Source organism: Perca flavescens, chromosome 15, assembly GCF_004354835.1.
Source record: "Perca flavescens isolate YP-PL-M2 chromosome 15, PFLA_1.0, whole genome shotgun sequence".
Classification (NCBI taxonomy): Eukaryota; Metazoa; Chordata; class Actinopteri; order Perciformes; family Percidae; genus Perca; species Perca flavescens.
Genome location: NC_041345.1, coordinates 10,370,892 through 10,387,296, shown reverse-complemented (window position 1 = coordinate 10,387,296; position 16,405 = coordinate 10,370,892). Strand labels below are relative to the sequence as shown.

The 16,405-nt window shown below is 41.3% G+C and overlaps 1 protein-coding gene across 1 annotated transcript in view; it reads right to left on the bottom strand.

The window, feature by feature from the left end:
- lmtk2 (lemur tyrosine kinase 2) overlaps positions 1 to 16,405 on the bottom strand; it is a 29,276-nt gene continuing 12,871 nt past the window's right edge. Inside the window, exons 7-14 of the mRNA XM_028599295.1 lie at positions 12,831 to 12,961; positions 8,889 to 8,973; positions 6,871 to 6,992; positions 5,972 to 6,121; positions 2,717 to 5,804; positions 2,475 to 2,607; positions 2,136 to 2,387; positions 1 to 1,536 (exon numbers count right to left, since the gene is read on the bottom strand). Coding sequence (XP_028455096.1) covers positions 1,508 to 1,536; positions 2,136 to 2,387; positions 2,475 to 2,607; positions 2,717 to 5,804; positions 5,972 to 6,121; positions 6,871 to 6,992; positions 8,889 to 8,973; positions 12,831 to 12,961 — 3,990 coding nt within the window. The 3' untranslated portion in view covers positions 1 to 1,507. The remainder of the gene's footprint in view (positions 1,537 to 2,135; positions 2,388 to 2,474; positions 2,608 to 2,716; positions 5,805 to 5,971; positions 6,122 to 6,870; positions 6,993 to 8,888; positions 8,974 to 12,830; positions 12,962 to 16,405) is intronic.

The following is a 16,405-nucleotide window of genomic DNA, read 5'->3' as shown; positions in this document are numbered from 1 at the left end:
AACAGTTTGCATTATGCCTCTATACAGTAACTGATCATGTTACGCACACATCCCCAGCCAACCCTGTACAGCCACTACAGAGACGATGTATGGCCACCAAATGATAAGGGGCCATGATGAAATGCTCAGAGATGCATGATGAGGGGTACTGAGGAAAATGACATCTGAACTGGTTAATTAAGTTTGACACGTTTCTTTTTTTTTTTTTTAAAAAGGTAGACAACTCTGTTGATGACGCTGATAAAAAGCAGCAGTGTTTTTTTTTTTTTTTTTTTTGTTCTAGTAGTGAGTTGTTGTGAAGCTTTAAGTCCCTGCGCATTGCTGAAGAAACACGGCCGCGTTCGCCGGGTCGTCCTATGAACTCAAATTTCAACTAATTAATGAAATTCATTGCACATTTGTTTACAAACAGCTCATTAACATGTATTCATTCTGACATTTAAAAATAAAATTTCCAACTTTTTACACAATCTCACTAAACGTGCGATTTAAAACTTTGTAGTGATAGAAAACGGGAGTGCAGCTGTCTTAACAGCATCACAGGCACTGCGACAAGACCCCGTGACATGTAGTCAAAACCATCCGAGCAACTTTTCAGATCATAAAATGAAGCATTGCAAAATGAATAACTTGTCTTTAAGTGTTTCCTCACAACTGGATCACCTCTGTAAGGATCAATATGACACTCCTTGTCTAATACCACCAACCTTTCCTACTGAGATGTCTCAAAAATATGAAACTACTTACTGTAAATGTTCCTCTGAAACTTAAAGGAACACAGTGTTTCACCTCTGTAGATGAGGGATTTAAGTTAAAGTTCAACCCTTCTTATTGAAATGCTGCTACAGAAGGATACCACACAGTTTTTCTCCAATTAGGAGATTGTGACTAACACCCAACGAGAGGTTACGAAAAAACAAATCATTCTTCCAAACAGAGGCAACCACTGAAAGCATCGCACAACATGAAGGAGCAAAATTAACAAAGTTAGAGAAAAAGCTTGGATCTTCAATCTGCTGAAATATAAGAGCTTATACTTATTTGGCTGTAGTGATATGTTTGCCAGCCCAGTGTGTTGAATTCAGAGCATAAAAGTCTGAATTATTTATTCGTTTATTTTTTTTGGTGATGCAAAAGTCCTGGAAAATGAGTGCACTTTGACACACAAGAAAAAGAAGCAGCCAAACACCTGGAATACGCTTGAGGAGTCTTTAAAGCAAACATTTAGAAACTTGAAAGTGGAATTGCACTGAACTGAAACCACACACACGGATGTAGCTGGAGAGGTGATATGGCTCAGACTGGAGCTGGGCCTCGTCTGTCTGATTTGCTGAAAGTGGTTGTTTTTCACGGCCATATCCATGTAGGTAAAGAGCAGTTCTGCCTGAGAGAAGCATCCACGGTTTGCCCCACAAACCGCGTCATTTGTCCTTATTCAGCCGTTCTCCATTCCCAAAAAGTGCGAGTATAGGTTCATTTTTCAATAGTGTGATGATAATATATAACACTAGTCCTTTTCTCCATCTTCGCTGCTTCCTGGGGTGAACAAAAGAGGAAGTTTAAACATGTGTTCAACTAGTCGCTGAATTTTACCCAAACATAACCATTTATTATAAGGCCCAATGAGTCAGTAAAGATATTAACTAGTATAGTGACAATGTCATGTACATTTCTATAAATTAATTAAATACTACCTTAATACATTTGCACCATGTATTAAGACTGCAATAAATGATTTTATAAAGGAATAGTTTGACATTTCGGGAAATAAGCTTATTTGCTTTCTTGCTGAGAGAAAAGATCAATACCACTCGTGTGTGTGTGTACGGTAATTATGCAGCTACAGCCAGCAGCCGGTTAGCTTAGCTTAGGGGAAGAAGCGTAAAACATGTTGTGATTTTACAAGGGGTTGTTGGTCGAACTATTTCTTTACCAGGTGCAGTAACATCCTGGAGCGTTGTCTGAGACTTCAGCTTATGCTAAGATAACCTTCTGCTGGCCATAGCTTCATATTAACTTAATCTTCTCATCTAACCACTGGCAAGAAAGCAAATAAGCCCACAATTTGCCTGTGTTAAAAAAACAAACAAACTAAAAAGACATGTAGGTTTGGTGTGACTGCATGCTCAACTTGCCTCCTTGTTCGATGTCAGAGTCGGTTAGATGTGTAAGGGAAAAGGTAGCGATGCTGGCCGGTGAAATGGAGAAACGGGAGTAGTTTGAGGAGCTGGTCCAGCTGGGCTCCAGCACGCGCCCTGCTGCAGGGGGCGGAGAGGAAAAGCGAGATGCTGCAGATGAGGACATGGTCTTTGATACAGGGTCTTTATCCATCTTGGGCAGGAAGGCAGGTGCGGGGGAGAAGTCATCATCCCACTCAAAACCCCCACCTGCAGGGATTTAATACATGAGTGAGGGCATGTAATGGCATAGACCATTTTCAGCAGCTGCATACATTTCGAGAGTTTTGGCATTACCTTCTTCGTCGGTGGAGCTTTCAGAGTTTGTGAACCGGTTCAGGTAGCTTGCAGTGGGCACTGGGCTACCGAACTCTGGTGCCTGGTTGTGTGAGCCTGAGGAGTGGTCACCCAGTTCCTTGGTGGGGGTCTCCTACATCAGAATGAGTTGGATTTTAATTTCAATGGCCACACAAAAAGAGTCTTACTAGTTACACCTATACAGACTCTGGCAATGAACAACACAATAGGCCATACTTTACCTGGTCAAACAGGTAGACCGTGACATCATCGAAAAAAGACACAGCTCTTCTGGAGTTATCTGCGTTGCACCTCGCGGGAAACGGGGAAGACGACGCCTGGAGGTTCAGCGTGGTGGGTTTCAACAGGCTCTTCAGGTTCTTTGCACTACTGTCATCTGAGACAACAAGTGGCACCGTATGCACAGCATCGTCCTCGCTTTCTGAACTGGAGCTGTTTAGCTGATACCCACGGATGTCGTCATCAGAGTCCTCGCTGGTCTCGTCCTCCTCGTCCTCATCTGCGCCGTCCTCCTGTCCATCTAAACCCGAGCCATCCCGTCTCCCCAGGTAACGCCCCTCCATGTCCGCCTCTCTCATTTTATGACCATCACTCGCGTAGGTCCTGGTGAGTTTAGCATGACCTGAGCTCTCTGGCACTGGCTTTGATTGGGCAACAGAAGGAAGTGGAGTTGAGGTTTCTAGATCTTTTGATGGGTCTGGTTGGCCAGGAGATTTTAAGTCCTTGAACAACTCTGGTTTGTTTCCATCTTCTTTATGACTGCTGCTAGACTCGGTCACCTCATTCTCACATTTCTCTGTGAAATCTGAATATGCCTCCTGTAATGTGCCCCCAACATGAGAAGCAGAGGTTTCTCCATCTGCCTGTGCTTGTACAGCTATAGAAGATTCTTGCTGAGAAATTAAGGAATCTACATCGCTCTCTACGTTGAGCTCCAGTGCTGGGCCTCTAGCAGCCACGCTGACCACCTCCGTAGAGTTCCTCAGCCACGTGACTTCACCAGAAACTCCCGGAACCGTTTCTTCAGACTTCTTCTCAGGTTCGGATTCATTGTCTGAGAAGTAGGCAGAGTCTCTGTAATTACTGCCCATGAGTGGCTCCTCAGCAGGAGCTACATGATCTGGCTGCTGGCACTCACTGGGATCCTCACTGGGAGCATCCAGCACACCCTCTACTTCGGAGATGATGATTTCTGGTGGAACCAGATTTGTCGCAGCTGTGAGCTCCTCCGTCTCCTCCTCTTCTTTGGCAACACTCGTGCCATTTTTTACAGGGGAATGGTCTTTAACATTAGGCTGGGAGTTCCACTCAGGAGACTCCAGGTTCTCCGTCTCATACCCACTGTCTGATATTTTGTATGGAGGCTGGAGTTTGTGTTGGGCTATTTGAGCACTCAGCTCTTCTCCTTGTTCACCGAGTCTGTGGATGTCAAGAGAGTCTAAAGAGTCTGGTGTCTCGGCTGGATTATCTACAGTTGGTAGAGTGGTGGACATACTGTCTTCCAGTAAACTGTCCTGGCTGATCTGGTCCAAAGATGGCCCAGAGATCAACAGAGAAGATCTGACAATAGGGAGTCCATTAGCATCCATAAAGGATTCTTCATGGTCAGACAGAGTGGTTTCCAGTTCTATATCTGCATCCTCAATTAGTTCACTCAACAGATCATTACTTGTGAGGTCTTCACTGTGTCCGTTGTCTGAGGACAATGTTTGGACTTGCAGGTTTTCAGGCATTTCACTTCCTATGGGCTGAACATTATCCTTAGAGGTTCCATGGTCATCTTCAAGGCTGGGAATTTTGGCATCTGTGCACAATGAGTCTGTAGTGGCACTTTCAGAGAATGCAGGGGTGGGGCCATCAGTTTGACTGATGATAAACTCAAACCTCTCTGAGGTAGAATCAAAACCAGAGTCTATACCTCTGTCTGAGGATTGCTGCAGACCAAGGTCTTTGGTGGAAGAACTATTTCCAACTGGCAGCTGGTTGCTTGTGTTATCTTCTGTGTCCACCGTAATGAAAGGCACCAGTGTTTCGTTTTCTACCAGAGACGGGCATAACTCCCCCAAGCTGGAACTTGGAGAGTCTAAAAGTTCCTGTCTTGAGGATGTGCTACTTGCTGCAGGTTTTAAATAAGTGTCTGCTGCGTTTAAGCTGCCTAAATTCTCGAGGTTGTCCCAAGAACTCATTTTGAATCTTTCTTCTGGTTCGTGAGCTCGGCCAGGTAGAAGAAAATTCTCCTGTGGACTTGAGCAATGTGATCTGTCTTTCATCAGGCTGTGGTCTTTGAGAAACATAAAGTTGTCAGCTAGTATTTCAGTGTTCAGAAGCCTCTTCGCATCTGTGTTCTCCCTCTCCACGTCTACCGAATCTTCCAGGTAAGGGGCTTCTGAACAATCCCCTAAAAAAGAATCCCCATAGCTTTTATCTGTATCCACCTCCTGGACTTCTAAAGGAGCACTTCCATGGAAAGGGTTGCCATAGCGCTCTGGAAGCTCCATAAAACTCCGTCTCCAGGAAGGAGAGTCCTCTTGCTGCTTTGACCCCCCGTCAGTGAAAATGTTGGTGTGGTATGGACTGTCATTTTCAAGAGACGACCAGATGTGGCTGTCTGGTAAATAAGAATCCTTGGAGTCAATACTTTGGTGGAAAAAATCAGCATCAGTACTAGACTCATCCAGACGGACGTCTTGGAGAACAACAAAGTCTTGCTGGCCTGTACTGAAGTCCAAGTCTTGCCCTTGATTCCCATTTTCCGCAACAGTACTCTCCCCTTGTTCTTCTAGTTGTATGTAATATTCATTACCATTAGATGGCTTTTGTGCATCAAACACTGGTACAATCCCAGGAATTCCTGAAGGAGTGTTACACCTTTCTGTGCCCGCGGCTCTGGCTGCAGGATCAGGGAAATGGGCCTGGATGTCTTCACTGGAAGCAGGAAAGAACATGCTGTGATAGTTCAATGTTGTGTCCAGGCCTGAACGCCCATAGTTGCCATCATAGTGGTCCTGTTTGGCTGCCTCCCAAACATACTCAAAGCTGAGACCTTTGCTTGTTTCAGTGACCGTAAGAACTTCGTCAATCTCTTGTCGCAGGGCATCATCAGCAAACTGTTCCAAGATTGGAAAAGAGGAGTGGCTAACAGTGGTCTGCCGAGTGGAAGGGTTAGGCTTAAGAGCATCCCAGCGTTGCGCAAAGTCTTCTTCTATGTCCTTCTGGCCTTGCATGCGCAGGTAGATAAGCAAACGGTGCACTTCCTCTGCTGTGGCTCGCTTGTCTGGAGACAGCCAGCAGAACTGCAGGACCTCGTGCCTGCAGTTACAGGGAAAACAGTCACTTCTTTTTCAGATACATTTGAATGGCCATAATAAATAACTTTAATGATTTAAACCCTGATTTAAGCAGTACTACAAACTGTTTTTATTTTACAATAATATTTGTATGTAATTTGTTCTAATAGACATGTTCCAAAAACTCACCATCTGTCAGAATAAGGAAGCTCCAGCTGTGGCTTAAAGAGTTTGACTTGTTGCTCCTTGATTACATGATTGAGAACCTCCCGGTCAGACAGATGGGGGTACGGTTGAGCAGCATTCTCAAAGAGCTCCCACAATGTGACCCCCAAGGCCCTATGGACAATAGAGGACAAAATAGCGGTTGGAATTTACTGAAGGACCAAAGTTATCTTGTGCACTTCAAATTCAGCAAAAGACCTCGACCCAAAAACCATTAAACTTCATGAGGTGAGCTGTTGTGAGTACCGTTACCAACAAAAACTGTACTGTAAATATAAATAAATTACATGATTCATGAAGCAGCTATGATAGCAAGAGACAAATTTAAAACACAAGCCATTTGGGGATCATTTTAAATCCCTACATATATTTTTATTCAAGGGGAAATCGATCTCTTCTGATTAAAACTACCTTACGTAACTCTGCAATTTATGACCGAAATGCATTTGGGCAATGAGTCGTAAAGGGACTGTATAGTGTGGAGAGATGCTTAGTTGGTGCAGTGTCAGTGTCTTTTCCCCCCTCTTTTGGAAATTGTCCAGATTGTGTGGGATTTACAAACTCTTGTATTTGCAGAAAGGGCTTGATTTCTCAGCAATGAGCCAGATGTGTACTGCTGAGCAATTTATTGTCTTTGTCTTATTCCAAATATTCTTCACGTGTCTTGTAAACCTAACAATAGGCAATAAGGCGGTACAAATCTTGATTGATTTTAAAACTTAAAATAGGGTTAAAATATTGTCTCTCAGGAGAGAAGGAAATACTTATTTAAAAGATTCAGGTTCTCCCCCACAGTCACTATGAGTTATAGGTTTTTAAAAACACCCGCTAGTGTCAGTAAAGAACTGCAGTCTGGTACCTACCACACATTGCTGGGCTTGGTCTGCTCCATAGTAATCACACCCCCATGGCGCTCGCCCACCAGCTCAGGAGCCAACCAGCGAAGGGGTGCAAACACATCATCCTCTGTGATGATGTAATCTTCCTATAGTAACATGAAAAAAAAACAGTCACACACTGTATTACTACTTTTACAAACCATAACTTTTGATGAAACACTGCAAATAATTGTGCAACACCAAAAAGTGTTTATTAGCTCTCATTGAGGCTGTGCACATTTGCTTTGCATCTCCCTTTATTTACAGAAATAGATTCACTGGGTGACCTTATCCGATGGGTATATATATGTCAGCAATATTTAAGGGATGCAGCAGACCGAACTGCCTTGGGACATATGCAGTGTGTCCAGTTTCATGAGAAGACAATATCCTTCAGTGAAACATGCAATTGATCAAAGGCAAACATCTGCACAGCCTAAAATGAAAGATTTATTTTCTGTCATCTGGAGCTGCCAGATAGCCAGACTTCAGTCAGGCAAGTTAAGTTTAGCAGTTGCACAGTGGAGTAGTTCTTATCCATCGTAAAAAGGAATATGTGGTTGAATTTGGTAAATTATAGACAAAACATGGCTTCAAACTACTAAACTCTTCACATGTGCCTTGTGAAAGAACAGAACAGTTAAAATGACACTAAAAACGGGCCAAATTTTCTGATGGGTTTGACAATGGCAGAAAAAACTATATAATGCGAGGTTATTGCAGTCTCTTTATTTTTTTCCAGCTCCTATGACACATCTCTGTGTAACGTAGAGTCCTGCCTGCCTCTATGACGTGTAACGTTAGACAGCCAATTTACCAGCATTATTAGATCTTGGTAGAAACATGTTGCATGCTAATTGGCTCACTAATGCTGATGAGATTTACTCCATAGGTATTTAAATTGGGTATTAAAGGACAAGGCATTTTTTGATTCTAGATACTTGAGGCATTTCGGTCGTTGCTTAAAAAGTATTGAATTCGGTGCCCAGCCCTAGCTGCTGGTGCCTTGCGGTGGGCACTGTGGGACTGTGTTAACATGCTAAATTTGGGATGCACTACATACATCATAATTTCTTCACGTGTCAGAGTTTATAATGCCCACAATGTGTGCAAACGTTTCTGAAATCAGATTATGAGCAGCTACTTAATACTAGGGCTGGGCGATATATCGATATAAAAAATATATCGATATATTTTTAAATGAGATATGGAATTAGACCATATCGCATATATCGATATAGTTCAAATTTGATCCTTGCTCCAAGCAAGCAAGCAAGCTGCTGATCCTTTTGGATTGTCCTCTTTTATTTTATAGGCTTTTTATTTAAGATATTTTTTTATTTAAATGTGCACCATATGGAGCTTTGATTTCAATAAAGGTACTCCTGTTGTTATACAGTATTTATATGTTATACAGTTTACATTTTATTGTTATTTGAACAGCTGAGCATTTAACCATGAACCAGGTGAAGAAACCTGTTCATTATTTATTCATTATTTTTTGTAACTGTTCACTGAAATAGCTGGTTGCTATGAAACTACTTGTGACATGTCATATTTGGCTTTGACTTTGACTGAACATTTGCTCTCACTTTGCGGAAACAATATCGGGATATATATCGTATATCGATATTCAGCCAAAATATATTGGGATATGACTTTTGGTCCATATCGCCCAGCCCTACTTAATACACATGCTTTCACTCTGTTTTAGTGACTACATAAAAAAACACAGGCAAAGTATGAGTCACATGATTACCACTGATAATCTGTATCAGATCAGCAATTTCAAATAATATCACATTTATCAATATCAGCCCTAAGAAGTTTTATTGGATTATATCTATTGAGGAATAAAACTACGACTGGTTTTAGTCAAACCAGTGCAATGTACAGTATCTTGTTAAACCAGTAACTGGTGTTGACAAGGCTATGCAGTTCCATACATTAACTAATAAAATCTCAATGTGGAAAAAATATCTAAAATGTAGGTTTCTGCTTACTTTGTATCTGTAGGGTCCAATTCCATAGTCTCCCACTTTGACTGTAAGATCTACAGTCAGGTAGCAGTTCCTCAGAGCCAAATCACTGAGAGAGCATAAAGAATAACATCAGCATGACACATCTGGATGGATTAGATAATTTAGAAATTCACAGTTAGAAAAGCATTCACTGATTATGAAGCTTGCAGGCCAGTTTGTGACCATCGCTTGAATGAAAATATTTAGCTGATGCTTGTTCTTGCCAGTTAGTCAACTTTGTTTAGCCAGTGCATTGTTATTTGTGTTTATAAAGCAAAGTTAAAGCAATGTGAATAAATTCAAAATCAAATCGAGATCAACAAGGAATACACCATCCCCTTTTGACCTTAAATGGGGCATATCATGAAAAACTCACTTTTTCAGTGCTTGTGCACATACATGTGGGTATCTGGAGGGACTACCAATCCACAAACTGTGAAGTAAGACCACCCAGTAGGGCTGCTCGATTATAGAAAAAAAATATAGTCACGATTATTTTGGTCAATATTGAAATCACGATAATTTAACACGATTACTCGTTGACTTCTGGCAAGATGTTGCAATTATTGAACTTAAAAAAACAGTGGAAAAAGTTAACTAAATCAACAGTAAAAAAACAACACATAACGCCATAATTTGCCTAAATACTTTTCCTATTAAAACTCTTTTTTCATTCAGAACACAAGAAAAAATAAGCGTTTACTTGCAAAACGTAATGAGCTAAACTGTTTTTCTCGATTATTCTGTTTTTGTGATCATTGGGAGCCAAAATCATAATCACGATTACATTTCGTTTAATTGCACAGCCCTACCACCCAGTTACGTTTTTTTGTGGGCTGCCTAGATCAGAAAACATGGGATTCAACAAGCCGTTCAGATTCGGCTCCCCTTCCTATGTCACGTCACATACAGGCTCATTAGAACATAACACCCCGCATCAGAGTATCTACACCCATAGCTTGAGAACTTCCATTGCAAAGGTGCACCATATTTTCTCACAAGCCAATCAGAGCAGACTGTGTTTTTAGGGAGGGGGACTTAAAGAGACAGGTGCTAAAATGGAGCGTCTCAGACAGAGGTGTACAGGTATATTTAAGACAGCCAGTATGAGAAAAGAATGTGTTTTTTTAACATTAAAGCATGTAAACATGTTTTAGTAAAAACCTAAGTGTGAATTAGCATATTTCTCCTTTAAAGGCTAAGATTACCTCACAAGAATCAAAGGCAAAGGACTCTGGCAAGGATCCCAAATGACTTTGGCAACTATCGAAAATTCTGTCATCTGCCTCAGCTCTTCACCTTACAACAAGACTCATACGGGGGCTATTCCTGACTCGTGCATACAGCAGCAGGATATAGTTTCAAGAGGGAAACACAAACGTTTTGTGAGGCTGCCAGGAGAGGGCGTGAGAAGCTCTGAGGCTCCCTCTGCACATTAAGCAGACATATGGTAGTTAATTCACAGTGAAAGAAGAGGCAGACTTTGCTTTCCCTTCAGCCCTGTGGCATTTCCTGTGCACAAGTTCCAAGTCCCATTTACCTGCCTAACGACAAACACTGCTGACACCAGCGTTCTTGCGTGCACATAGCCCAGCGACTGTCAGACCTACTGAAACCTCTGTAAGATAAATGGAGATTTATTTTAAACTCTCCATACCCCTGTCCCCTGCTGTTGGCTGAGAGCCCAGAATACAGTAAAGAAATGGGTCCAACATCTTAGCCCCTACAAGGCTAATACGTGGAATGACAGTGATCAGTCCTATACCATCAGACACAAGTGCAGTTTGGTGTCATTTTTGCAAGAAGTTTTGTTGTTGATATTTTTTAAATACAGTGAGTTATCGAAGCATTGAATATTTAGGCTTTAAAAAATAGGAATTTACATATGTCTGAATATCTTCTCCCATAATTTGGTAGGACTTTTGCATCCTGTAATTATGCATATAAGAGTTTTACAACCCAGTGAATACTTATATCTAAATAATAGATATATTCCTATAATAGAAATAATAGATATATGAATATCTACACTCGAACAGAGCAAACATGGCAGAAATTGTACAGACATTTGACTGAAAATGTACGTAGAGCAATCACTGAACCATGCCTTAAAAGAAACCTCCTTCAATTTTCTAAATGAAAATATATTCAGATGTATTGCTCTTTGCAGCACCTTTCTCACCCTTGCATCGCACAGCTGAAGTTTCAGCTTTGGATATCAGCCCACACAGCACTAGTCTTGCCCCGAGGGTTTTGTGTCTGTGGCGCTGCACCCTCAAACACCTCTCAGTCAATTGTGCCAGCATGTAGCTGCACTGATCATTCCTGTTCATTTGTGTAACCTCTTTTTTGTGGCCTTTAAACAAAAGTGCCACAGAAATATTTTTATGATCGCAAATGAAATGTTTACACTTGGAAGGGAAGCTTGTAAAACTCCCTTTGAGTTGTAACAAGGATTAAAACACAAGGCCCCATATGAGGCTATCCTTTTACATGCAAAGAGCAGAATCATCATATTCCTCTGGCAGAGGACAGCTGACACTGTGGCAATGCATGGGAGCTGTGTAACTGGAACCCTCTAAGCTTATTCTGAGCATGAAAAATAGAGCTGATGAGCTGAGCATCGTATGTTACCCCCAAGCCACACATTCCCAACACCCTCTGTACCCTGCTGGCTGCGAGTAGCCAGAAATTCAGTACTCGCTGAGGTAAAAATGAAATGCAGCCTTTCGGCTGTACACACCTTTTTTGGAGAACACTGGTACTCCTGAGACTGGTTGGACACTAAAATAAAACTAACAGTTGACTTAAGTCTTTACAAGCATATGAGGTTTGTGTCAAGTGACATTAAATACCTGGTAAAATGACTATACTAATATTTAGGATAGCGATATTCATGTGTTTTACTTTTATGTGTTGACAAGATGCAATATTAATGAACGTTACATTCAAGCCATTGCCAAATGAGTTGATACAAAGCTAAATAAGCCTATCAGCTCCACACAACTCTCTCTGTATTTCTCAGTATGGCCATGTTTACAAAATGGTGTAGTCCGGCGACTTTCGCGAGCAGAAGCTCGAGTGATGCGTTTTACTTCACCGCTGAGAAAGAACAATAGCAACGGTCAGCTATGGAGACAAAGAGGACATACAAACTACAAGTTAATTACATCTTCTGCAGAGTCCATCTTGTTTTTTAATCCACCGTTTCCTCCTTGAGCTACTAGCAACTGGTGGAGGAGGGGTGGGGGTGGTGCACAACCACCGAAGGCTTGACTCATGTGGACAGCGTTGTCATTACTTAGAATTTCTCATGGGGGGGGTGACAGAAACTACGCACTACAGCTTTAAATATATGGATTATGGTCTGGCTACACCGCTTGTCTATTCTGGGATAGGGGAAAAAAAACAACTTCTTGCTTGTTTGTATTTCTTTGAACCAATCAAAACCGTCTTGGATAGCGGAGATAGCGAAAGGCGAGGTAAATTATGTGCCGGATGTCATTCTTTATCCCAGCACTGTACATCCTGTAAACCAGATTATAGTCCAGCAAACAAAAGAAATCCAAATGAATGAGAAAAAGAAAATTAACATTATCACCTATCCTTACTGCATAAAAAATAAATACAACTAAGAGTGTAAAAAGAACTACATATTAATGAATGGGTCATACCCATTTAATTAAGATAACTACTAATCTAATAAATTACACTGGGGAAGAAAAACTAAAATGTTGGCTTAGCGAAAAATGTAATAGAATATGTAATTGCAATGTTTCTGTCATCAAGACAGAAGTCATCAAGAGAGTGAGCATACCATAAACAGCAGCTGTATTCTTTGGCAGGCAAACAGAAACACAATGCTTAGCTTAGTAGGTCTAAAACCTGTGAGCTTGCTTAAGTGTTGCAATTCTGAAGTGCTACCTGTGCAGGAAGTTGTGTTTGTGAAGGTGAGTGACACCAGCAGCGATTTCACAGGCCATCCTCTGCAGCTGCAGCAACTCAGCATTTCTGAACATCCAATCCTGCTGAGACAGATAGCCCCGCAAATCCCCCTGCAAACACACACACAGACAAACACACAGCTGTATTAGCTCACCAAAATCAGACAAACATTCAATAAATCAAGAAGAACCTTATTTGTGTCATAGCAATAGGAGTGGCACTAGTTAAATGCATTGTGCAGAGACCACCACACAGGGGCAGTAGACTCTCCTGTTCCTGTCTCCTCAGCACTTCTCTTAATGTGGTTGTGTGAGAGGACCAACTAGGGTAACACTGTTTAATAGACCTCTATGCTGTGTCACAGAGTCTAGCTCATGTCAGTGAAATCAACTGTGGTTGTGTATGGTTGGGAGAGGTGAACAAGGTGTCCCGTGAGGGTAGCAGGACAAGGCACTTTTGAGTTAATTATTCACACAGTCACCAGTGTGACCGAATATAAGAAAGTTAATCTGGAACAAGTTTACAGACTCCTGTAACAGACTGTAATGGTTGATAAACTGTCAATACAGGGTATCGTACTCTACTACAATGTGTGGAAACAAAGACAAAGGGCAGTCTGAATATACTTTGTTACAACTTAAGATAGTGGACATTTTCGACATCAGTATATTTAACTCTAACTTCCTACAAGTGAAGGCATGAGGGCCAAGTTATGTGTGCTTTTTATATCATGTTCACCACAGAGTTGGAGCAAAGGGGACTCCCGATTAGCTAGCAGAACGAAGCTCCCCTGAGGAATGAGCTACTAAGAACATACTGTACACACACCAGATTCACAACATACAGTATACGAGGTGCTTTTGTTAAATATTGTAAATCATGTGCAGTTACTGATGGTTTGTGTGAAGAAGAATAAAGGGAGTGTGTGTAGGGCTGGGCGATATATCGATATTATATCGATATCGTGATATGAGACTAGATATCGTCTTAGATTTTGGATATCGTAATATCGTGATATGACCATAAATGTCTTTTCTTGGTTTTAAAGGCTGCATTACAGTAAAATGATGTCATTTTCTGAACTTATCAGACTGTTGTAACTGTTCTATTATTTACCCACTTAGTCATTATATCCAAATTACTGAGGATTATTTATCAAAAATCTAAGTGTGAAGATATTTTGTATAGATATATATAATCTGTTTATTATTTATTCATTTGATTTTGCAACTGTTAACTGAAATAGCCGGTTTCTATGAAACTACTTGTGACATGTCATATTTGGCTTTGACTTTGACTGAACTGCTCTCACTTTGGGAAAAAAAATATCGGGATATATATCGTATATCGATATTCAGCCAAAATATATCGGGATATGACTTTTGGTCCATATCGCCCAGCCCTAAGTGTGTGAGTGTTTACTTTTCCCTGAGCTATCTCACTACAAGCAGCCTAGATCAGTTATCTTACATAAACAAAATGGTTTTGCTTTGACCACATTACCCCTGCACACACGCACACACAGGCACGCACACATGCAGCTCCGAGAAGCAGTCTTCACAGAAGAGCTATATTGAATGTATGGTAAGTGTTACGCTCTGCCTGTCTTTATTTGTGAAGGCTCTGCAGCAGGTGATTAGGTCTGAGTTTCAGAGGAAGGATCCAGTACTGTTAATGAAACAACATTAAAGGCAAAAACAATTAGGTCTTGTGTCTGGCCTGTGAATAAACAAGAATGTACTAAGTTCCCAATCCACAAATTCATGTCTGGCTGAGCCATCACATGATAAAGTAATGTAAAAAAAAAATCCAAGCTATTTATGTCCATGTTGCTAGTGGATAGTAGATGCAGTCTATATTCTGACTACTGTTAGAATGTTTACTTGTAAGCTAAACAGAGCATGTGGGCCATTGGAAGTCATGTGAAATCCAGGGTAAAGCACTTAAAAACGTGTATTGTTTACTCACATGGTTTTTCATAGCCACCAAGGCAAAGAGTGTGACCAACAGTCTTTGTTAATTAAACTAATTTAAAGAATTAGTTACCATCAAAAGAGCACAATAGCCATCAGAAGTCAAAAGGACACCAACCACAAAGGGCAACTTTACCCACAAGGTGAATTATAATGCTCAGTATACCTGTAGGCAGAGCATGGTCAGTAATGTTTAACTTAACAAACGCAATGACAACAACATAAAGAGCACTACCATAACACTGCCAGGATTGTTGCTTTAACGCCTGTAATATATGACAGAGATCATCAACTTTCGAAAGCCAGGAGTCAGCTGGCTCATGCCCGAGACCCTGAACCAGAGAAGGGTCTGACTAACATCCTGGCCAGGCACCAGGCAGGAAATCCATGCATTACAAGCTGTCACTCACACTATAGTACGTGACATTCTGTGGCCCCTGCTCTAGCTGCTTGATGTATTTTGATGTGTAAAATACTTTGAGTCAGGGTTACCCGGCACAGGTGATATTGGACAGAAAAACCACCATCAATCACCGGGCTGTCAGAGGGAACGTCACAGTATATAGGCTTTTTGGGATTCATCTAGTCCACTGCGCAGCTGCAGTGCTACATTTCATGTTGGGACATCTAGAGGATGATTGATGCCGCCTGAAGTAGTAATAGAGGCCACAGACATGTTGTCTTTTACTTTAAATTTAACATGAAAGCAGGGTCAATGCTGGATGAAGTCCTCAAAACTCTTTATATAGCAAGGGATAACAAGGCCAGACATCACTCAGTTGTGCTACCCTCACAAATTATCACCTTCAACAAACAGGACCTGGACTTCAAACGCTATCTGCCCTAATGACTCGCACACACTTGTGATAAGTCATTCACCTTAACTCATTTCTATCTGCTGTCAGGGGTGTTACTAGAGCTGGCTGGGAAAGAACACAATGCCAGGACACAGGCCAGCCCTGGGCAACTGACAATATCCCCGGCCCAACAACGTTATGCAATGTCTGGCAAGATGAACCGAACCGGACCCTGCTGGACATGTTACCAGGTTGGAAAAACAGGAAAGCAAATGGGAGCTGCAGTATTTGCTTCACTTACAGGAAACAGTGTGGCGGTAGCTCTGTCCGTTTTTTTTGTTTTTTTGAAATTCTGAATTTTATATTTTAGAAAACAGAATAGGGGCAATAGTCTGGAAAAACAATTTTCTACACTCTTTCATAATTATCCAAATACTAAAATCAAATTTTATACTTTTCTATACTGCATAGAAACCCCGCCATAATAGCCATTTCAATTTAATAAGTCCATTATCTGAAACTTGTGTCACTGATAATCACAGCCTCATGAAACACTGCAACCACACACTAGAGAACTAGGGCATTCAGACAATGCATGGCTTTCATAGGTATATTGACAATAAAGAGGTTTCTCAGCAGTTTCCACAACTGAAGTGCTCCCCAAACAATCGGCGAAAAAATACTTGCAGAAATCTTCAAATGTTCCTATACAGTTGGAAGAACTGAGATTAGCTACTAAAGCAATGAACAGAGGCAAGTCTCCAGGCCTAGATGGAATTCCACC